The 23,493-nt window shown below is 48.5% G+C and overlaps 1 protein-coding gene across 1 annotated transcript in view; it reads right to left on the bottom strand.

Annotated features, from left to right (window-relative positions):
• Positions 1-378: 378 nt before the first annotated feature.
• The window catches only part of OTOG (otogelin), an 88,693-nt gene continuing 65,578 nt past the window's right edge, over positions 379-23,493 (bottom strand). Inside the window, exons 32-54 of the mRNA XM_044270498.1 lie at positions 22,467-22,584; positions 22,162-22,241; positions 18,705-21,340; positions 18,284-18,452; positions 17,992-18,137; positions 17,476-17,550; positions 16,078-16,261; positions 15,715-15,935; positions 15,464-15,602; positions 14,911-15,105; positions 14,586-14,798; positions 12,670-12,774; positions 12,274-12,384; positions 12,097-12,198; positions 11,485-11,583; positions 8,552-8,592; positions 8,354-8,429; positions 6,261-6,439; positions 5,869-5,973; positions 3,365-3,484; positions 2,388-2,433; positions 2,157-2,236; positions 379-1,411 (exon numbers count right to left, since the gene is read on the bottom strand). Of these exons, the coding sequence (XP_044126433.1) occupies positions 1,211-1,411; positions 2,157-2,236; positions 2,388-2,433; positions 3,365-3,484; positions 5,869-5,973; positions 6,261-6,439; positions 8,354-8,429; positions 8,552-8,592; positions 11,485-11,583; positions 12,097-12,198; positions 12,274-12,384; positions 12,670-12,774; positions 14,586-14,798; positions 14,911-15,105; positions 15,464-15,602; positions 15,715-15,935; positions 16,078-16,261; positions 17,476-17,550; positions 17,992-18,137; positions 18,284-18,452; positions 18,705-21,340; positions 22,162-22,241; positions 22,467-22,584 (5,441 nt within the window). The 3' untranslated portion in view covers positions 379-1,210. The remainder of the gene's footprint in view (positions 1,412-2,156; positions 2,237-2,387; positions 2,434-3,364; positions 3,485-5,868; positions 5,974-6,260; positions 6,440-8,353; positions 8,430-8,551; positions 8,593-11,484; positions 11,584-12,096; positions 12,199-12,273; positions 12,385-12,669; positions 12,775-14,585; positions 14,799-14,910; positions 15,106-15,463; positions 15,603-15,714; positions 15,936-16,077; positions 16,262-17,475; positions 17,551-17,991; positions 18,138-18,283; positions 18,453-18,704; positions 21,341-22,161; positions 22,242-22,466; positions 22,585-23,493) is intronic.

Genomic DNA, 23,493 nt, shown 5'->3' on the forward strand with positions numbered 1-23,493 from the left:
TTATCACTGTGTTATCTGCGGTGTTACATAGGACTGCAGGTGACGACTACTACATGATCTGTACTCAGAGTTATCACTGTGTTATCGGCGGTGGTACATAGGCCGGGGCTGTTCTACCGGCCATCAGGATGCAGGTGTGAAGAGGGCCGTATTCTGTGTCACTGTGTGTGGACCCGGGTAGGTGAGGATCCGGGCAGTCTACAGCAGCCTCCATCTTGACCCCTGGTTCGTTCCATGAGTTAGCCTGGAGCGGGACCCTGGTGCCCATGGGTAAGGCAATCTCTGACGCGTTCCAGCGTTTCCCTCAGTGTGTGACATTTCTCAAATGTAAGAACCTTCTCGCCTGGTGAATGAGACGAGGCGACAACTTCTGGTTATTTCATTTTATTATGAGCGTTGTTTGTAGTCCTGCTGCAGTTCACAGTGACCCATATGATTGTCAGTTCTTCAGGTAAGTGCTCCGAGCTCAGGCGCTCTACATGGCAGCATGATATACTGACTGGCACGTAGGGAGCACTTTACAGGTGGCTGCAGGAAGGTTTCCAGTCATGTTAGAAGGGACGGCACCGGGGGCTCCACAGCTCCAGACTGCCACCTGCAGGCCACAGACGTGTCCTGCGCCAGCATGGAGGGGTTAGGTGGCATCAATAAAGGAAACAGCCATCACTGGTAGCACAGTTCTGGGAGCTGAGCCTGCCCTCCGTCCGTCACACCCTGGACCCTTGAGTGGGCCGCCTGTGGAGGGTAAGCGGTGGGATATCACCAGCCTGTGGTCAGTGTGAGGTCACGTTAGGCCTGAATCCATGTTCCTTATCTTGTCTCAGTACGGGCGAGTTCACATCGCCGTTTATTTTTCCGTTCTTCTTATCCGACAGAAGAAGAAAAATGGATCCTGACCACCAGTTCTGCACATTTCGTTTGCATTTGAGCCATTTCTGTCAAAGATCCGTTATTTTAGAAAAAACAAAAGTCCTGTGTGCATAGCGGATGCTTAAAATACAGAATCCGTTTTTCTTTAGAAGAACGGAAAAGTAACGGTGATGTGAAGCCTAACGGACGCTTGAATGCTGCACTAAAGTCGCTCCTGCAGACACCCTAAGAAACACAACTTTCTGGCTGAGACGAAGCTCTTTTTGGCACTTTTCCTTGGCCTGGTGCAGAGGAAGGGACTATATACAGCTGGTTATCAAGCGTTACCGGTAGGTGGCGCTCACGACCACTGGCAGGAACAGTCCGTTGGCTCCTGAATGGAATAACTGACCCAGGTTGAATTTCCGCTACAATATAACTGCACGACTCGTCTCTGCAGCCCCAGCTCGCGGCAGCACTTACAGAAGCGCGCATACGTGTTTATGTTGTAGTTGTAGATGCTGGCCGATGGACACTTCCCGTCACATGACACGATGTTCACCTGAAGAGATAGGAAGGGTATTCAGTGTGATCGCGTCTTATATTCAGGAGCCTTCACCCCATTCACACCTACGGAGAGAGCCACCAGCAAGAGAGTGCGGCTACGGAGAGAGCCACCAGCAAGAGAGTGCGGCTACGGAGAGAGCCACCAGCAAGAGAGTGCGGCTACGGAGAGAGCCACCAGCAAGAGAGTGCGGCTACGGAGAGAGCCACCAGCAAGAGAGTGCGGCTACGGAGAGAGCCACCAGCAAGAGAGTGCGGCTACGGAGAGAGCCACCAGCAAGAGAGTGCGGCTACGGAGAGAGCCACCAGCAAGAGAGTGCAGCTACGGAGAGAGCCACCAGCAAGAGTGCGGCTACGGAGGGAGCCACCAGCAAGAGTGCGGCTACGGAGGGAGCCACCAGCAAGAGTGCGGCTACGGAGAGAGCCACCAGCAAGAGTCCGTCTACGGAGAGAGCCACCAGCAAGAGAGTGCGGCTACGGAGAGAGCCACCAGCAAGAGAGTGCGGCTACGGAGAGAGCCACCAGCAAGAGTGCGGCTACGGAGAGAGCCACCAGCAAGAGTGCGGCTACGGAGAGAGCCACCAGCAAGAGAGTGCGGCTACGGAGAGAGCCACCAGCAAGAGTGCGGCTATGGAGGGAACCACCAGCAAGAGAGTGCGGCTACGGTGAGAGCCACCAGCAAGAGAGTGCGGTTACGGAGAGGACCTCTTAAAAGAAAGCAACTACACAGAGAAGCCACTTACTGGAGTGTTACTTCTGCAGTCGTTCTTCCTGATTGTCATCCGCACAGTGACTCGCTTACAAAACTTTCCATCTTCTTTGCCTAGGAACGATCAGAGTAAAACAGTTAATACCATACCAGCTGTTGCAAAACTCTAACTCCTAGCATCCTGACAGCTGCAATTAACCACTGCTGTATAGGAAGGCTGCCCAAGTGACAGACTGAAGGAGCCTCCGACTATCCCTTTACTTACATGTTTTACAGCATCCGTCTAAGAACGACACAACATATCCTCCCATCTGGAAGAAAAGGAAGTGAATTAGAACGGAGAAGAGACTCCACGTCATCTACATGGGGGGCAGCAGCGGGGCACATGGCTCTGAGACCATGTCTACCAGCAAACTTCCTGCGGTGCCTTTACTGATCAGCGACAACCCACTATATTCCCATTGTCTGTGTCGTCCCAGATCAAACCATGGTGCAGAGCAGCACAAGCCAGGGAGCGGGGGCATGCAGGCACACGAGGGACAGATTACAGGAGTCCCACGTCATTAAAAGGAAACTACCCTCCGCAATTACCAGACACAACTGATAAACTCTCTAATACTTCCCCCAGAGGGATAGCAGCCCACTCTCTGCATGGTCACCCAATATAGAGGAGGCATGGAATGCGTGAGCGTGAGGAACCTGTGCACACATCTGAAGCCGGCCACGGCCTATGGCTCACATTACTTTGGATAGTTTCCATTTAATGTTCTACTGGGGGGACCAGAAAATCATCATCTACTCTACTGCACCTGTGCGGTCAGGCGAGAGTTGGCAAACATCCCGTGGGCTTCTTACACCAGGGAGACGGCCTTGGCCTCATGCAGTCGCTGGTCCTTTATATTAAAGAGGCCTGGCCACCAGTCCTGGGGTCAGAAGCCACCGGCTCTGCTCCGACTCCTTTTCCACATTAGGTCACTTGCACACAGGCAGGATCTGGTGTTTGGACCCACTTCTGGCTTACGGATGAATCTTTCCACTCCACCTTTTCTGTGTAGGTTCTGCCCTTGGTTCTGTCTTAGTACAGATGAAAGATACTGACCGTGTACATACTTATCAGAATCCCAGCCCAGTCAGAGAGGTTAGCTAAAAGCATGGCTCCTGCAGCACACCCCACGGACATGAGTAAACGTGGCCACTACATCTACACTAAAGCAAGCAGCACGTAAGCGTGTAGACACTGACCTTTATGCACTCTGTCTCATTAAATGGGGGGCAGCTGACGGCGGACGTGACTAACACTGGTCCTAGGGGTGTGTTTGTGCAGTCATATTTGACACACTTAGAAATCCAGGTAGAACCGGGCTACATAAAAAGTGAAAAAAGGATGCACAACATAAAAAAAAAAAGAAATGTCAACAAGACCAAGAGTAAGGCCAAGCTCTTACAGATGTTCTTACCAGGACATGACAGAAGTAAGACTAAGGAAGCATCATGCTCAGTGCTTACTAAACATGGGGAAAGGATAGTCATAGATGTCATAGGTCATGGAACTATTGATCTACTAGGCTTAGATTCACATGTGTGGACAGATCAGGTTCCTGGAGGTGCCAGTAGAAGAGAAGAGGTTCAAAGGCAGCAGAGGGAAGGACGAGCTAGGAGGAGATGCCTGGATATAAAGCTATAGAGGCTTCAAGAAAGAAGACCATAGAAGCAAGAGAAATCAAGGAATAGGACCATAGGTGATAGAGATACCAACAGAGACTCCTTAAAATAACTGTGGAAACATTGTGGGGGCATTTTTCATGGGGAGGGGGGAATTTTTTATTTATCTTCAGTCAGTGTCAGTTGCACCCAATTTATCTATGTTTTATCTGCTGCACATAGTTTTATAAACTTGGCCATCTTTAAACATTGTCTAGAAATGCTACTGCAGTCTTTGTACACCGCCCCACTGCTGGAGTAAGACCGCACCTTTGTGTGCAAAACTAATTGCAGTGATGAATGTGGAGTAAAATCCAAAAACTACTGGGCTTAATAAATTATAGAGTGTTTACAGGAACTACAAATCTTGTATTCTAGAGGCAGCAAACACAAAGAGAACGGAAAATGTTCTAGATGCAGTGGACTCACAGAAGAGGAGTTCTAGAGGCAGCAAACACAAAGAAAACGGAACGAGTTCTAGATGCAGTGAAAATCTACAAGCATACAGAACAAGTTCTAGAAGCAGTGGACATAGAAGATAATGAGTTATAGAGGCAGTGAAGACAAAGAGAACAGAACTCATTATGGAGGCAGTGGATACACAGAATGTGTATGGAAGCAGTGAACACAGAATGTGTTCTAGAGGTAGAGGACACACAACAGAACAAGTTCTAGAGGCAGTAAGCACAAAGAACAGAAGGGGTTCTGGACATACAGGGAAAAGATAATGGGTTCTAGAGGCAGCGAACATGAAGAGTACAAAACAGGTTTTAGAGGCAGTGAGCACACAGAGAACAGACCAAGTGCTAAAGGTAGTGGACACAGAACAAGTTCTAGAGGCAATGAACACAAATAAGAGAACATGTTTGAGAGGTAGTGAAGATGGAGAACATGTTCTAGAGGCAGTAAACACACAGAAGAGAACATGTTCTAGAGGCAGTGGACACACAGAAGAGAATAAGTTCTAGAGGCAATTTACACACAGAGGCACTAATCACACAGAACAGGTTCTAGAGGTAGTGAAACAACAGAAGAGAACGGGTTCTAGAGGCAGTGGACACATGGAAGAGAACATATTCTAGAGGCATTGAACACACAGAAGAGAACATGTGCTAGAGGCAGTGAACACAGAAGAGAATGTGTTCTAGAGAGAGTGAACACACAGAAGAGAATGAGTTCTAGAGGCAGAGGACACTGAAAAGAATCTGTTCTAAAGGAAGTCACAAGACATCTCCACGTATTTAGCCTTACTGCGGCATCACGAGACATTTCCAGTAAGACATCTGTGGAGCTGAACACCGGGTCATTCGCCTGTCCCTCTTGCTATTGAGCACTACATGGCAGAATCCCCCAGCTATTCAGGATATCCTCTGACCCAGGCATCTACACACCACGATTTGGCCCTCGTCACTCAGACCCTTCCACTTGTCTGTTTTTCCTGCTTCCAACACAGCTTCAGTGCGCCCGTCAGTGGCAAAATCCCTGCATACCTGGAGACTATAGCCACTCCACCTCATCGTCTGACATGGCCCATCTACCCCAATGTCCTGAACCCAGTCTTCTATCAGCCGAGCTGATGCTGGATTGCTCCCCATATCTTCCAGAGGAACCCACACCACCCAGTCCTCGCCTCGATCTGCTCCAGGGTGGCTCCCCATATCTTCCAGTACACCCCACACCACCCAGTCCTCGGTCTGCTCCAGGATGGCTCCCCATATCTTCCAGTTCACGCCACACCACCCAGTCCTCAGTCTGCTCCAGGGTGGCTCCCCATATCTCCCAGTACACCCCACACCACCCAGTCCTCGGTCTGCTCCAGGGTGGCTCCCAATATCTGCCAGCGCACCACACACCACCCAGTCCTTTCCTTACATCAGCACTTCTGTCAGGGTCCCTGGGGATCTACCTCATGTAGGCGCTCTTCCCCCATCACAATGTATAGGATGGAATATCAGGGTGTGGGGCTCTAGAGAATGACATCTGAGCCCACAACACAGAGACTCCCTACAGATCAGTGTGATTGGTACGGTCCATATGGTACTCACCTTGTGAGTGAGGACTGTACCATTTAGCAAGGTATGGACACATGACACATTCCTACAGCGCCCACAGCATCGGGTCACGTCTCGTGGCGGCTCATACAGCTGATTCTGAGATAGAGAGAGAAGAATTATCTTCCATGACTGACCCTCAGATCCTAGCACGGCCCCCGATCAATCAGGTCCTATGTGCTGCATTACAGAGGCACATAACAGCCCCCATGCAGCCAGCAGGCCAGGGGCACACACGCATGGATACCACCGGGGGCAGAATGAACCCTGTAAAGGGTGCTGCGTCCCGGCACAATCAGGGGGTTGTAGGAGCACAATTTTCAGCTGTGTCGGGTGCAGAGGATTTCGCTATATGTCCGGAAAATTATCTGTGCGGATCAACTTACAGCTTCACATTTGGCAGCACAATTCAGGGAGGAGACGTTGATGAGGTGGTATTTAGTCAGGGGGTCAATGGCGGAGGTACAGTGGGCAGAGTGACACACTCCCTCAGACGTGTGCTGGACCACGGTCTGGCCTGGGCGCAGGACGCCATGTTCCTTACTGACACACACGGTGTCCTTCACTGCAAGAGAAAGAGATGAGAGATCAGAGCTCAACTTTACTGCCCCTCCTCTACAGAGGTCACCCCAAAACCACGCCATGACCCATCAGCTGGGTGAAGCCGATACGGGCCCTATCATGCTGCAGGCCGCTCCCAATCTGCGGTACCAGTGCCCCTCGCTGCGGGTTTACTGCAGGATGCTGGCGCAGCCATTAATCAGGGCAACTGATAAACAGCATATACCTAACAGCTCAATGTCCCAGCTCACAGCTGCTGCAGCCTCCAGAGCTGCGCTCCACACTGCAGCAGACATCACACATACTCCCGGGGGCGTAGCTAGAAGTGACTGGGCCCCACAGCAAATTTTTGTATGTCCCCCCCACGCGCGCTTCGCAACTCCCTCCTGTGTAAACCGCACTCCTTTGGCTAGTCACGATCTAGACCAGACCAGGCTGCCACGCCATCCTCTTCCTATATAATATATATACATGTAGTGTCCTTGTATAATACTGCTGTGGGGCCCTGTCAATGTCTTAACCCTCCCCCCATGCAACCCCCACACGATCACTGCCGCACCAGGACCGAATGTCTCAGAGGTATATGGTTGTGTGCATGGGCCCTTATTCAATTTCTTTTTTGTTTGGTGCGAGTGTGTGTGTGTGTGTGTGGGGGGGGGGGAGATGGTCACCAAAACCATGTTTTTAGTATTTTTATATTTTAATAGTAAAGACTCTTTTTTTGGTTTATTCATCTTTATATAAAACATTGGGAAGGGGGGTGATACTGTCTATAGCTTGCAGCACATGGCAGCCTCCCCTTTCTGCCCGCTCTTCCGCCATGTACTAGTGCTTATTATGGCACATGTAAGCGCACACCCTCTGCATATATAAGAGTAACAAAACAGGCAGTAGTAGATGGCAGAACAGCAAGCAGGGGGGCGCAGGCAAGGAGGGCTAAGACAAGGGGCGGGGGCGCAGACAAGGGCTCGGGTGGGGGGGGGGTGCCGAAAAGGGCTTGGGGGGGGGGGGGGGGTGCCAACAAGGGCTTGGGGGGGGGCGCATGCAAGGGCCTGGGGGGGTACAGGCCAGGACCGGAGGGGGCGCACATATAAGGGCCAGGGGCTGCACTGAAAGGGCCCAGGGTGGCGCACACAGGGACCAGGAAGGTACAGACAAAGGCCATGGAGGGGCACAGATAAGGGCCAGGGACGCAGACAAGGGTCAGGGAGGGGGCACAGATAAGGGCCAGGGCCCAGAGGCGCAGACAGAGGCCAGGGGGGTGCACACAGGGGTCAAGGGGGCATAGAAAAGGGCCAGCGAGGCACAGACAGGGGGCAGGGCGCAGACAAAGGCCGGGGAGGGGGCACAAATAAGGGCCAGGGCCCAGGGAGCAGACAGGGGCCAGGGAGGCGCAGACAGTGGCCTGGGGGCCCAGGGCGGGCAAAGACGAGGCCCAGAGGGGCGCAGCTGTGCAGATAAGGGTCAGGCAGGGATGTGCTGAAAGAACCAGGGAGGGGCATGGGGGGCACACAGGCAGCGGGCACAGACATACCTGAAAAGCACAGTGACTGATGTGCGCTGTGCTGCTGTGCCGCTCCCTCCTCAGGTCAGAACTTGGTAGACGGGCCTAATTAGACCAGCGCGATGGCGGCTTGTACCGTCTTCCGCTGTCTGGCAGTAAGATGCCAGACATGGGGGATGATGGGGGGGTGGCACCGCACTGTATGTGAAGGGGCCGCCGCTGTATGTGAAGGGGCCGCTGCTGTATGTGAAGGGGCCGCCACTGTTTAAATAATCAGAGACTGACTGACACGCTGCCGGGTGTCGGGCCCCTTGTCAGCCCGGGCCCCGAAGCAGCCGCTTCCCCTGTCTCCCCGGTAGTTACGCCACTGCTCCCAGTACGTCACGTGTTATGCGGCGCTCCGCTCACTCTTACCACACTTATATACTGTGCAGTTACAGGGATTTCCTGCAGAATTCAATAATTCTTCAGCAACTTCTAATTTTTCTCCCTAAGAAAACAAGGAAAAGAAAAAGGAAAAAAGACATTTTTAGCAGAGTATACCGGAGTGAGAGGGCGGCACTATTTCTAAAATAACAGCAGATGGCAGAGAGTCAACCAAGCGACACTCACCGCACTACACTCCGGCTTATGGAGCTTATCACAGGAACATTCTGCAGAGATCAACACAAGGCAATACCAGTTAGAACCAGAGGGGGGCAGAATAACAGTACTTATACTCCTGAACATAGAGGGCAGTATTATAGTAGTTATATTCCTGTACATAGGAGGCAGTATTATAGTAGTTATATTCTTGTACATAGGAGGCAGTATTATAGTAGTTATATTCTTGTACATAGGAGCAGTATTATAGTAGTTATATTCCTGTACATAGGAGGCAGTATTATAGTAGTTATATTCTTGTACATAGGAGGCAGTATTATAGTAGTTATATTCTTGTACATAGAGGCAGTATTATAGTAGTTATATTCTTGTACATAGAGGCAGTATTATAGTAGTTATATTCTTGTACATAGGAGCAGTATTATAGTAGTTTTTTTCTTGTACATAGGAGGCAGTATTATAGTAGTTATATTCTTGTACATAGAGGCAGTATTATAGTAGTTTTTTTCTTGTACATAGTAGCAGTATTATAGTAGTTATATTCTTGTACATAGGAGCAGTATTATAGTAGTTATAGTCTTGTACATAGGAGCAGTATTATAGTAGTTATATTCTTGTACATAGGAGCAGTATTATAGTAGTTATATTCTTGTACATAGGAGGCAGTATTATAGCAGTTATATCCTTGTACATAGGAGGCAGTATTATAGCAGTTATATCCTTGTACATAGGAGGCAGTATTATAGTAGTTATATACCTGTACATAGGGGGCAGTATTATAGTAGTTATATACCTGTACATAGGGGCAGTATTATAGTAGTTATATTCTTGTACATAGGTGGCAGTATTATAGTAGTTATATTAATGTACATAGGAGCAGTATTATAGTAGTTATATTCTTGTACATAGGAGGCAGTATTATAGTAGTTATATTCTTGTACATAGGAGGCAGTATTATAGTAGTTATATTCTTGTACATAGGAGGCAGTATTATAGTAGTTATATTCTTGTACATAGGAGGCAGTATTATAGTAGTTATATTCTTGTACATAGGAGGCAGTATTATAGTAGGTATATTCTTGTACATAGGAGCAGTATTATAGCAGTTATAATCTTGTACATAGGAGCAGTATTATAGGAGTTATATTCTTGTACATAGGAGCAGTATTATAGCAGTTACATTCCTGTACATAGGAGCAGTATTATAGTAGTTATATTCCTGTACATAGGAGCAGTATTATAGTAGTTATATTCTTGTACAGAGGAGGCAGTATTATAGTAGTTATATTCTTGTACATAGGAGCAGTATTATAGTAGTTTATATTCCTGTACATAGGAGCAGTATTATAGTAGTTATATTCTTGTACATAGGAGTCAGTATTATAGTAGTTATATTCTTGTACATAGGAGCAGTATTATAGTAGTTATATTCCTGTACATAGGAGCAGTATTATAGTAGTTATATTCTTGTACATAGGAGGCAGTATTATAGTAGTTATATTCTTGTACATAGGAGGCAGTATTATAGTAGTTATATTCTTGTACATAGGAGGCAGTATTATAGTAGTTATATTCTTGTACATAGGAGGCAGTATTATAGTAGTTATATTCTTGTACATAGGAGGCAGTATTATAGTAGGTATATTCTTGTACATAGGAGCAGTATTATAGTAGTTATAATTCTTGTACATAGGAGCAGTATTATAGTAGTTATATTCTTGTACATAGGAGCAGTATTATAGCAGTTATATTCTTGTACATAGGAGCAGTATTATAGTAGTTATATTCTGTACATAGGAGCAGTATTATAGTAGTTATATTCTTGTACAGAGGAGGCAGTATTATAGTAGTTATATTCTTGTACATAGGAGCAGTATTATAGTAGTTATATTCCTGTACATAGGAGCAGTATTATAGTAGTTATATTCTGTACATAGGAGGCAGTATTATAGTAGTTATATTCTTGTACATAGGAGGCAGTATTATAGTAGTTATATTCTTGTACATAGGAGGCAGTATTATAGTAGTTATATTCCTGTACATAGGAGGCAGTATTATAGTAGTTATATTCCTGTACATAGGAGGCAGTGTTATAGTAGTTATATTCCTGTACATAGGAGCAGTATTATAGTAGTTATATTCTTGTACATAGGAGCAGTATTATAGTAGTTATATCCTTGTACATAGGAGGCAGTATTATAGTAGTTATATTCTTGTACATAGGAGCAGTATTATAGTAGTTATATTCTTGTACATAGGAGCAGTATTATAGTAGTTATATTCTTGTACATAGGAGGCAGTATTATAGTAGTTATATTCTTGTACATAGGAGGCAGTATTATAGTAGGTATATTCTTGTACATAGGAGCAGTATTATAGCAGTTATAATCTTGTACATAGGAGCAGTATTATAGGAGTTATATTCTTGTACATAGGAGCAGTATTATAGCAGTTACATTCCTGTACATAGGAGCAGTATTATAGTAGTTATATTCCTGTACATAGGAGCAGTATTATAGTAGTTATATTCTTGTACAGAGGAGGCAGTATTATAGTAGTTATATTCTTGTACATAGGAGCAGTATTATAGTAGTTATATTCCTGTACATAGGAGCAGTATTATAGTAGTTATATTCTTGTACATAGGAGTCAGTATTATAGTAGTTATATTCTTGTACATAGGAGCAGTATTATAGTAGTTATATTCCTGTACATAGGAGCAGTATTATAGTAGTTATATTCTTGTACATAGGAGGCAGTATTATAGTAGTTATATTCTTGTACATAGGAGGCAGTATTATAGTAGATATATTCCTTTACATAGGAGCAGTATTATAGTAGTTATATTCTTGTACATAGGAGGCAGTATTATGGTAGTTATATTCTTGTACATAGGAGCAGTATTATAGTAATAATAATTCACTGTTAACAGATGTCTTTACCACATGTTCTGTAGGGGCAGCAGCTATTAGGGGTCCACATCTCGACTGCAGACATTCCCAGGTCACATGTGATATCTGGACATCGAGCAGTATCACACACTATGAAAAGATCAAAATGTCAACGTCCTTACACAGAAGAGTTATATTAATAATTTAATTAAATCATTATTTGAGAGGGCAGCAGGCAAGAAATCATAGAGACTTGAGGATTGTTCTTTGATTATTGTATTGTTCAGAGTTTGCTTAAAGGAGTATTCCGGTTATAGAAAGTTATCCCCTGTACTGGGATATCTCCTGTGCTTCCATACAAATGAATGGAGCAGCAATGCACTTTTCTGACCAGCCCTCTGTCCATTTCACGGTGGCTCCACAGGGTACAGGATAGGGGATAACTGATAAAAGTGGAATCTTATGGTAGTGCAGCACCTCCTCTCCTCCCTCCACCTGGCGGCAGCTCCCCCCCTTCCTCCACTTTGGCGGCTTCTCCCCTCCTTCCACTTTGGCGGCAGCTCCTCCCCTTCCTCCACTTTGGCGGCAGCTCCTCCCCTTCACTTTGCTGCCATTATGACTACATCATGGCTACTGAAGTCTGGACATGGGTGAGGGACTTACCACACTGGTAGGTGGGGCAGCATCTGTCAGTAAGGTTGCTGCTGACGGTGAGTATTTCTCCCTGCTGACAGGTGGGTACCGGCTCAGAGCAGACGTTACATCCTGCACACAGAAATGACGGAGCTGAGCAGCAGGGCTTTACTTACAGTAGGACATCTGTGAACGTCCAGTCCTTACCACAGAAGTGCCTGACACAACACGACTCCCTGGTGCGAACAGCAAACAGCGTCTGGTCCTCTCGACACTGACGGACACCGTCCACCTGGTTACACTTCTCAGGGTCACACTCTGCAATAAAAAACAGAAGATGACAGATTGTATGCGTGGAGCCTCGGCTCTCACCACCCCCACGGATGAGGCCAAAGACTGCTGGGATGACAGAAAACATGCTTATGCTAGGGAACAACCACTAGTCAATACACCATCATACAGTAGATCCTGGACCACAGAGCCACAGAAATGTGGCTCAGAAAATCTTGTGGTCAGTGACCTGTGTGACCCCATTTCTTTCTTTACTGGATCTACTACTCCCCACCATACCTCATCCCATGTCTGAAGAGCAGTGGATCTTACCACACGTATATCGGGGGCAGCAAGAGCCATCTTGATAATAGGCGGTGAGCTTCTCGTGGCTGCGGCACACTGGGATCAGACCATCACACAGCGTCTCATTACACACTAAAGATATAAGCGGTTAGAATTAATCCTGTGATGTAAGAAGAGGGAAGATCCAGCAGTCTCATTAGGTTCTGCACCAAACACCACAGGAACTTGGTTTCAAGACGTGCCACAGATTTATGGACGTTCACTGGTGTAGGCCAGAAGACATAATAGGAAACACTCGAGGAACATTTTACAGAGAATCACCTAAAGATAATACTGAAATAAAGTCCAGGACTAAAGATGGTGAGATCCAAAACAACAGGCACAGTTGGAAACTAAGAGAACACACGGATCCTGCTGAAAAACTGTACAAAAAAATCACATGAAAGCCACACTCGTCCTCAGCTTGGACTCATTAAAAGAACCCATCAATGCTACTGATAAGAATGTGACCCAGCAGCTCAAGAGAACCCAAGCGGGTGGATGAGGAAAACCCTTCCAGGCATCTGATGAGAACATGTAAGGGCAGCTAACGATAATACTTCTAAGCAGCTGATGTAAACATATTTGGGTGACTAAGGGGAACCCAACTGAGCGGCTCATGAGAACCCCTACAGGCAGCTGAGAACATGACCAGTAGGATGATGAGAACGCCTCTAGACAGCTGAGAACCCTACAGGAGGATGATAACTAATCTAAGCAGCTGAGAACATGACCAGAAGAATGATGAGAACCATTCTAGGCAGCTGATAACCAGATCAGGAGGATGACTAGAACCCTTTAAGGCAGATGAGAACATGACCAGAAGGATGATGGGAACTCTTCTAGGCAGCTAAGAACATGACCAGAAGGATGATGAGAACTCTTCTAGGCAGCTAAGAACATGACCAGAAGGATGATGAGAACTCTTCTAGGCAGCTAAGAACATGACCAGAAGGATGATGAGAACTCTTCTAGGCAGCTGAGAACATGACCAGAAGGATGATGAAAATTTATCTAGACAGCTGAGAATCCGAAAAGGAGGATGATGAAAACCCCTCTAGGCAGCTGAGAACATTACCAGAAGGATTAGAACAACCCTTCTGGACAGCTGAGAACAGGACCAGCAGGATGATGAGAACACATCTAGACAGCTGAGAACCTGACCAGGAAGATGATGAAAACCCCTCTAGGCAGCTGAGAACATGACCAGAAAGATGAGAAGAACCCATCTAGGCAGCTGAGAACATGACCAGAAGGATGATGAGAACCCATCTAGACAGCTTAGAACCCAATCAGGAGGATGGCGAGAACCCCTCTAGGCAGCTGAGAACATGTAAGAGCAGCTAACATGAATATGTCTAAGTGGCTGAGGAAAAAATATTTGCGTGGCTAATAGGAACCTAGAGGAATGGCTGATGAGAACGCCTCCAGGCAGCTGAGGAGAACCCAAGTCTAATAACTTATTTGCCCCCCCCCCCCCCTTGTAAAATCCAATTCCCCAAGTTGCACAAAAGAAAAAAGACAAAAGGCAGCGCCTCGTGTGGTACAACACATACAATACATACAGTACATACAAATTAAAAAGTACAATAATTACAAATTCATCAATGAAATAATAGGTCTAAGGTTGATGTGTAAATAATAAGAATTAATTAATTTGTAGAGATGTGTACGAGTATACACCACACCTAGACTCCTATAGTTATATATATATATTTTTTTTATTGATTTTGCTTTTATTACTTTAATATTTATTTACCCCTTATTTTTATATTTTTATCTTTCGTTGCCATTAAAGCGTGCCAGCAGTCACTTATGGGTTGACATCTCCATTTGGAGGTAGGGCTGGAGATCAGGGATCCTCTCCAGCAGCTCTACAGCTACGTAGATCTTCAGGCACTTACCGCAGAGCTTCTGAGGACAACATGTCTGGTCATGGGAGATGGACACCAGCACCTCTCCGTATCGCCGGCACTCCGGCTCCTCTGTATCAGAACAGCCGAGCTGAATTGGGACCATAGTATCGTTATCGACACACTGATAGGCGCAGCATCCGGCCCCTGATAGCCGCCAGACCTCTCCGATCTCACGTGGGGTCCCTGTGCTGTCCGTACAAGCTGCAACCACAAACATCACTACCTTCAGAACATGCACTACTTCCTCCACTCACCACAAATGATAGGGTGCTACTGGAGCTAGGGGTGCATGCAGACAATCAGGGGTAATTACCGCATTTGCTCTCTGAAATGCAGACAGTGGAGTATGGCCGGTGTAAGACTTCTCCCTCTGCGCAGACGCAGCCCTCGGTCAGTGCCGCACACGACTCGCTGCCGTACAGGTCAATCTCATTGTTCTGACACGTCGGGGTGATGTCACAGACCGGCAGGCATGCCTGGTAGATTAATGATGGGGGGCAGTAAAATGCTGCAGTGAACAGGGAAGATGAAGAACACAATAAGTCCTTGACATGTCTCTGAAATGTAATGTGGCACCCAAGAGCTCACACTCTAGTCACGGGGAACCATACAGATAGATCCAGTGAATCCAGCAGAGAAAGAGATATAGACCCCCTCAACCTGATGTCAACCCCGTCATCTGAAAGGGAGTGACAATACCCCTACCCCAGTGATGTCAAACAGAGCAGGGGCGTTCCGGTGCAGCGTATGTATGTACACGCACATCTTCATATCCACATCCCGCACCCCTTACGTATTCCAGTACCATCACCAACATCAGATCCATGGCTCCGGCTCCAATAATGGATGCAAGTGGCGCTACTTACAGCAAAAGTCTGGTCTCCTCCACTCAATGCAGACGTTAAATTTGTGGCACATGGCGACGTAGGCAGTCAGGGCTTTGCATGGATCCTGAGCGTATGCCACGTCCTTCACCCACAGTTCACAGAACGCCTCTGGAGACACCTGTAGGACATATGGACGGTAAGAAACATGAGCTGACCTGTCTAGACACATCCAGTGGCCCCCGTGCACAGGTCCCTGTGGGCCCTTGGGTTCGGCCCTGTTGGGTACTTACATATGGGTGACAGCTGCTGAACGCCTGGTCGAGGATCAGCTGGAAGCACTCGGAGCAGTCCATCACTGTGCAGTTCAGGTCCCGGTGTCTCTCCTTTCCTACATATTTTAGTGTGTAGGGAACTTGCCAGCTGTCCACAAACTCCTCAGAATCATCGCTCTTGGACAAGACTCGGCCATTGGGTAAAATTAAGTCATTTGTTGCATTCCCATCACAGAATCCTAAAAAGAAGAATACGGCTCAATCGCCTTTCTAGAATCTGAGGCACTCTGGGAGGAAGGGGCCACAGCCAGCTCTACGTACACATCTGGACGTGGTGTATTGTGGCCGTGCGGTCACTGACCATGTACCTGTACTACTCACCACAAAGTCCCATAGACGTTGGCCTACTGGTGGAGTTGGACTCAATGATCATCAGACCAGTGCTGTGAAACCACTGGATCTTCACATCTGATGGAGTGTCGATTAAGTACATATTACCAGTATCCACAATCTTGTATCCATATTTCCTGACCATTGGCCAAGCATTCCTCGAGTTCACCACAACCTATCATAGAAATCACATGGAGTGGACAAAGGGCAGAAGACCATCAAACTCAACCAGAAACTGGGCCACATACAGATCAATGTTGGTAGATCCCATAGATTTCAGCAGGATCAATAGACTATGGCAGAGGGGCCTGAAAGAGGAGGAGGCCGACAGAGGGGCCCGGAGAAGGAAGAGACCAACAGAGGGGCCCGGAGGAGCAGGACGACAGAGTGGCTGTAAAAAGGAGGAGAAAAACAACAGAGGGGGAGGAGGCTGACAGAGGGGCCTGGAGGAGGAGGAGGAGGAGGCTGACAGAGGGGCTGGAGGAGGAGGTTGACAGAGGGGCCTGGAGGAGGAGGAGGCGAACAGAGGGGCCTGGAGGAGGAGGAGGCTGACAGAGGGGCCCGGAAAAGGAGGCCAACGACAGAGTGGCCGTAAAGAGGAGGAGAAAAATAACAGAGGGGCCTGGAGGAGGAGGAGGCTGACAGAGGGGCCTGGAGGAGGAGGCTGACAGAGGGGCATGGAGGAGGAGGAGGCTGACAGAGGAGCATGGATGAGGAGGAGGCTGACAGAGGGCCCAGAAGAGGAGGCCAATAGAGGGGCCTGAAGGAGGAGGACAACAGATGGGCTGGAGGTGGAGGAGGCTGACAGAGGGGCCTGGAGGAGGAGGAGGATGACAGAGGGGCCCGGAGAAGGAGGCCAATGGAGGGGCCTGGAGGAGGAGGACAACGACAGAGTGGCTGTAAAGAAGAGAAGGAAGACAACAGACGGCCAAGAGGAGGCGGTTGAGAGAGTGGACTGGAGGAGGAGGCTGATAGAGTGGCCTGGAGGAGGGGGGAGACTGACAGAGAGGCCTGGAAGAGGAGGCTAACAGGGGAACTTGAAGAGGAGGAGGCTGAGAGGGGCCTGGATGAGAAGGAGGAGGTGGCAGACAGAGGGGCCTGGAGGAGGAGGAGGCTATCAGAGGAGCCTGGAGAAGAAGGCTGAGAGGGGCCTGGAGGAGAAGGAGGCAGACAGAGGAACCTGGAGGAGAAGAAGGACAGAGGGACTGGAGGAGGAGGACAGATGGGTCTGGTAAACAGTTACCAGTGTCGGATTCACAGGTTGGCCGACATTGATTGCATCCACATCATACGCCTGGACACAGGGTGCGGTGAGGAATAGGGGGATGTCCCAGATGGACGGCGATGATCAGTAAATTATTCATTGTGAGCAGCCATGAGGTCACTTACTTTTCGGTTTAAACGATTGATGATGATCTGGTTGGATATATAGGTCAGTTCCAGTGCAGATAAACACAGTGTAACCTCGTTCTCACTGACCTGTGTGGAAAGAAAAGGAGGTTGATCACAGCAATCCCGGACCTCCTTCCCCCCAGAACCCAATGCTGTCAGGGAGCAACATCCTCACCGTTATAGAGATGTCAGGCCACACAGTCACCTTCTCTGATCTACCACACACCAGGCCAATGCAACCCCAACTCTACCTCACAGAAGCCCCTTGTGTGATGACACTAACCAGACCCTGCAACGTTCTCAGTTAGTCCTCACACCCAGCTTGTATCTGCAGATGCATGGACCAGGCCTGCCACTGCTGCAGTATGGTGAGGTGTATGGCAGATACAGAGGGTAACATCTGCTCTGATGGAATGTCTTCCCTGGTTTTCCCTGCACAATCTGTGACCCTCCCTGTTCTGTCTCCTCCGCTGCTCTTCCCTCTGGTGTCCTGCACCGCCTGCTGGTCCTCACCTGGCCTGTGTGTCCACATTGTGAAACCTGCACTGTAATGGACTCATCCTCTGTCAGAGTCAAGATATACGAGGCTTCTTTATACAACGCAAGATAACGTCCATCAAAAGTAACGAAGCTCAAGTCTGAGAAGAGGGAGCAGCGGCCTGGAAAGAGAAGCATGTAAGAAAATAAGATGGAAGTCCCCAAACAGAGCAGAGACGGCCACACGTTTATCTGTTCCCCCTTATGGAGATGGACTGGGGGAAGGGGATGAAAATGTCACCCTCAGCCCGGGGATGCCCATACTTACAGGCACACTCCCATCTGGGGCAGCAGCGATCTCCATTGATTTGGACTGCGAATCCTAGGAGTCCGCAGCCGGGCTGAGTGACGTTGTAGGGACAGTGTTGGGATTTGTTCACCTGGATTAGCTGTCCGTCCACACAGATATGTTTAATGCATTCATTTTCTGTGTATGGCTGCAAGACAAGAAGGGTGCATCAGCCATGATCCAGCGCTCTCCTGAAGTCACCAGAGATGTGCCAAAAATGGCTCACAGCACCCAGTGCCTGCAGGGGCCCAGCTGCTACATAAATGCTGCAGACTATGTATGTCCACAGGATACTGACCAGAGGAGAGAGCAGGTCCCACACATTACAATCATACTAGAGCTAGTAATGCTCGATCACGCATCTGACATGCTCCCTATACATGTCGTATCTCCTATTTACCGTGCATGGCTGGCTTGTGGCAGGTTCTCTGGATGACAAGGAGGACACAGTGATACCTGCCGAGATATCAGGAGTGCTGCTCTGGAGGGCAGGGTACGATGTCTCTGTCTCACTGAAGGCTCTGGATGATGTCATCACTAGAAGTTGAGTGGACGCTGCTGCTGTTGTGGGGGGCAGTTTGTACTGGGGCTGGATAGTAACACTGGGAGTAGTCGTCTGGTTGTCTGGAACTTGTACATGTACGCCATGTGTCAAGAACACCGGAACATGGGTGGTGTTTCCAGGAGGCAAAGTATGAAGAGGGTACGGTGAGGCTTCTGCCCATGTGGAATATTTGGATTTTGTCTGTGAAGTTGATGTGGATTTTGCTGCTACACTTGTACTCATGTCAGGAGCCACCGCAGTCTGTTCACTGCCAGGAGAGCGAGATGTGAAGTCACCAGGCGAGGTTAACGAGCCTGTGATAACTGATGGATGGTACATTGTAGATGAAGCAGGTGTTACAGCTGAGGTCTGGCTCTCCTCAGTAATGGACCCAGGAGACATCAAGGCCTCAGTTGATGGACGATGAACGGCTAATGTTTCAGATACAACCACTGGTTGAGAAGCAGAAGGGAAGAGAGTTGTGGTTTTATAGGCCTCTGGTGGTGACAGATCTCTCCGTTCAGTTGTACTCACAGCTTCTTCTGTAGATGGGCTTTCTGTGGTGACTTTAGATGTTGCACTGTGCTGGGGAGACTGCACTGGTGTGGAGCTAGTGCCAGGCTTCATGTGTGTCATGGTTACGGTGTCTGGAAACATGGTCACCACTGCTGTGCTAGTGTGTGTGGTCACTGATGGTCCAGGATGAGAAATAGCTGGAGATAATGAGGTTGGAGCACTTCCATATGTTTCTAGACTCCTGGACTGTGTTGTTCTGGAGGTGTAGAACAGAGAGCGATCAGAAGCTGGTGATGATAGGGTCACAATGGTTTTACTATAGGTGGGGCTCAGTGTTACTGACAGGTCTGGAACCATTGTGACACTTATGCTGGATGTCCTTGTTAAGAGCCCTGGTTGAGATGTTTGCTGAGAAGTCTCCTCAGAGGGGTATGTAGGAGGCAGTTTGGTATCATATACATGAAGATCAGTAGGTGACAGTGCACCTCTTGTGCTTGGGGTAGATTTTATTGGACCAGTTACATTCCTTAAGTCTAGGATGAGCCTAGTGGACTGTGCTGTGGCTATGGGTTCTGTTATGGGTTGTCCAGTCCCTTGTTTGGTGGACATCTGAGTGGCATTGGAGGTTCTTGTGCCATGGGATGTTAGCTCAGTAGACGCGCGTGCCTCCTTGGATGCCACTGAAGTCAATGGAGCTATTTTTGTGGTAATAGTTGTAATGGCTGTCTCTGAGGTTGAATTCATGGTGATGGCTTCTGAGCGCTGTAGTTTGGTTCCTTCCACATAAATTGTATGCTCACTAGATGTAGCCTGAGATGAGGCACTTGGGGTTGGAGCTAATCTTGTTCCTTCAGTTGTAGGCAGCTGAGACATTAATGATGTCTCCTTGGAGGTAAATGTTACGGCAGTAGATGGTCTTGTTGACAATGTGATGGAAACAGATGTTGGTTGAGTCTGTGCAGGGATACTGGAAACACTGATCGTCACCAGGCCCGGAGAGCTGCCGGGAGGATAGCCAGAAAAGGATTCTTTGCTTCTTGTGTCTTGACTTGTGGTAAAGGGCAGCACACTGTAGACTTGAGGAGCTTCTGTGGTGGACTTTGTGATCTTCTGAGAAACGCTACTTACACCCGATGTTTGGGTTATTCCTCCCACAGACTCAGTCAGATCCTTTGCATGTGAGATCTCTGTTTCGGTCACCAGCTTGGTGGACATTAGGAAGGTTTGTAAGGTGGATTGTCCAGTGGTCTCAACAGCTTGACTTGTTTCCCTTGTAATCCCAGTGACTGATGTTGCTTTCTCTGGTGGTCTAGGGACCATGGTATAGTGTGTAGATGTGATCCTTGATGGTGGGAGGGATGCTCCCTGGTCTATTTGTGAGACAGTGTGATCTGTACTTCCAGATGTAGATGTGTGTGGCTCAGAGGACAACTTCATGGGGCCTGTGCTTGGGGTGGACTGTTCAGAATGGGTTACAGTACGGCTGATCTGAACTCCAGCAGTGGGTGAAGAATCTGCTGATCTTGTTACATTCTGCCAAGCTGTCAAAGTCCTATGGGCGTCATCGGATGTTGTCAAGGTGGATGGCACAGAAGAGGACATGGTCTCAGTGGAGATAGTGCCTGGAGATGGAGATGAGGTGGTGACTGTCCTAGGGACTGATACATGTGAGGGGTGAATGTCTTCACCTGATGTTGCCTGAGTCCTTGTAGTGATAGGGAGAGCAGTAGGTGTCCTGGTCTTCGGGATATCTGTCTGTGTTGGGGTGCGCACAATATCAGTGGAGCTTTCTCCAGGCTGCGTCGTGGTGTGTAATGGAGCAACAGGTGTGGCGCGGTGCGCTGCAGAGATGGTTGTGGAGGAGACAGGTCTGGTGCTAAAGGCAGTCAGGGCACCGGCTCCTGTTACAGGCGCTGCGGGGGATGAGGTCACCTTCATGGTAGTGGACGTGGTCAGACTGACTGCAGATTCAATACCTGCCAATAAACAGTGAAATATATGCAATGATCTGAGGTCAGGCCAAAGGTCAGTTCGCGAAGTCCACACTGCACACAGGGGGCGATGATCTGCAGCAGCCCTTCCATATTCCTCATATCAGGAACTCACAGTCATGTCCGGTACTTACAGTCAAATCGGATACTGAAACGTGAGATACTCGCAGAAACATTGGGTACTTGCAAGCACATGGGATATCCACAGGCAAATCAGGTACTCGCAGACACGTCAGGTACTCGCAGGCACGTCAGATACTCGCAGACACGTCAAGTACTCACAGTCACATCGAATACTCGCAGGCACCTCGGGTACTCGCAGAAATGTCAGATACTCGCAGACACGTCAGATACTCGGTCACATCGGATACTCGCAGACACGTTGGGTAGTAACAGCAGACACGGATACTTGCAGACACATCAGGTACTCGCAGGCACGTCGGATACTCGCAGACACGTCAGATACTCGCAGGCACGTCAGATACTCGCAGCACGCATACTCGCAGGCACGTCAGATACTCGCAGGCACGTCAGATACTCGCAGGCACGTCAGATACTCGCAGGCACGTCAGATACTCGCAGGCACGTCAGATACTCGCAGGCACGTCAGATACTCGCAGGCACGTCAGATACTCGCAGGCACGTCAGATACTCGGTCACATTGGATACTCGCAGACACGTTGGGTAGTAACAGCAGACACGGATACTTGCAGACACATCAGGCACTCGCAGGCACGTCGGATACTCGCAGGCACGTTGGATAATCGCAGACATGTCGGATATTCACAGACACGTCGGATACTTACAGTCAGGGAAGTAGACACATTTTTTAGTAACTTCATCCGCGACCATGTCTGGTGGGCACCATGGGAAGCAACCTTCAACCCTAAAAGAGATGAGTGTGACACAAGACTGTTGAGAGCAGGGGCCACACTACTGCAGTCTGGGGGCCCTGGAACCATTCCCTGCTAACCAATAAGTTTTAGAGGAAATAGTAACTGTTCAGGATGATTGGCGTGGTGAAGCATGGAATGGGAACACGGACTCAGAAGTGGAACTGGAGCGTTGCTGAGATCAGCAGCAATGTCGGGAATTCAGGAGAACAACTTACCTAGGGACACCGTTACAGCGTTCACCGGCCGGGTCTCTGCAGGTTCGGTAACAAGCACTACTACAAGCATCATAGCGCCACTCACAGGAAGATCGCAGAACGACACGCAACTTGGAATCTGCCGATACAAAGTGGATGACGCTCAGTTTCCTCACTGCACAGCTATCCTGAAACCTGAGCCCCAAAAGGGCGTTACACCCCTCATGTAGCCCCAGTTTTGTCACCTCCTGTGCTGCACCCCTCATGTAGCTCCAGTTTTATGTCTCCTCCTGTGCTGCACCCCTCATGTTGTCCCAGTTTTATGTCTCCTCCTGTGCTGCACCCCTCATGTAGTCCAGGTTTTATGTCTCCCCCTGTGCTGCACCCCTCATGTAACCCCAGTTTTATGTCACCTCCTGTGCTGCACCCCTCATGTAGCTCCAGTTTTATGTCTCCTCCTGTGCTGCATCCCTCATGTAGCCCCAGTTTTATGTCACCTCCTGTGCTGCATCCCTCATGTAGCCCCAGTTTTATGTCACCTCCTGTGCTGCACTCCTCATGTAGTCCAGGTTTTATGTCTCCCCCTGTGCTGCACCCCTCATGTAACCCCAGTTTTATGTCACCTCCTGTACTGCACTCCTCATGTAGTCCCAGTTTTATGTCTCCCCCTGTGCTGCACCCCTCATGTAACCCCAGTTTTATGTCACCTCCTGTGCTGCACTCCTCATGTAGTCCCAGTTTTATGTCTCCCTCTTTTATGCACCCCTCATGTAACCCCAGTTTTATGTCTCCTCCTGTGCTGCACTCCTCATGTAGTCCCAGTTTTATGTCTCCTCCTGTGCTGCACTCCTCATGTAGCCCCAGTTTTATGTCTCCTCCTGTGTTGCACTCCTCATGTAGCCCCAGTTTTATTTCACCTCCTGTGCTGCACTCCTCATGTAGCCCCAGTTTTATGTCACCTCCTGTGCTGCACCCCTCATGTAGCCCCAGCTTTATGTCACCTCCTGTGCTGCACTCCTCATGTAGCCCCAGTTTTATGTCTCCTCCT

The sequence above is a fragment of the Bufo gargarizans genome, chromosome 10, assembly GCF_014858855.1.
Source record: "Bufo gargarizans isolate SCDJY-AF-19 chromosome 10, ASM1485885v1, whole genome shotgun sequence".
Lineage (NCBI taxonomy): Eukaryota > Metazoa > Chordata > Amphibia > Anura > Bufonidae > Bufo > Bufo gargarizans.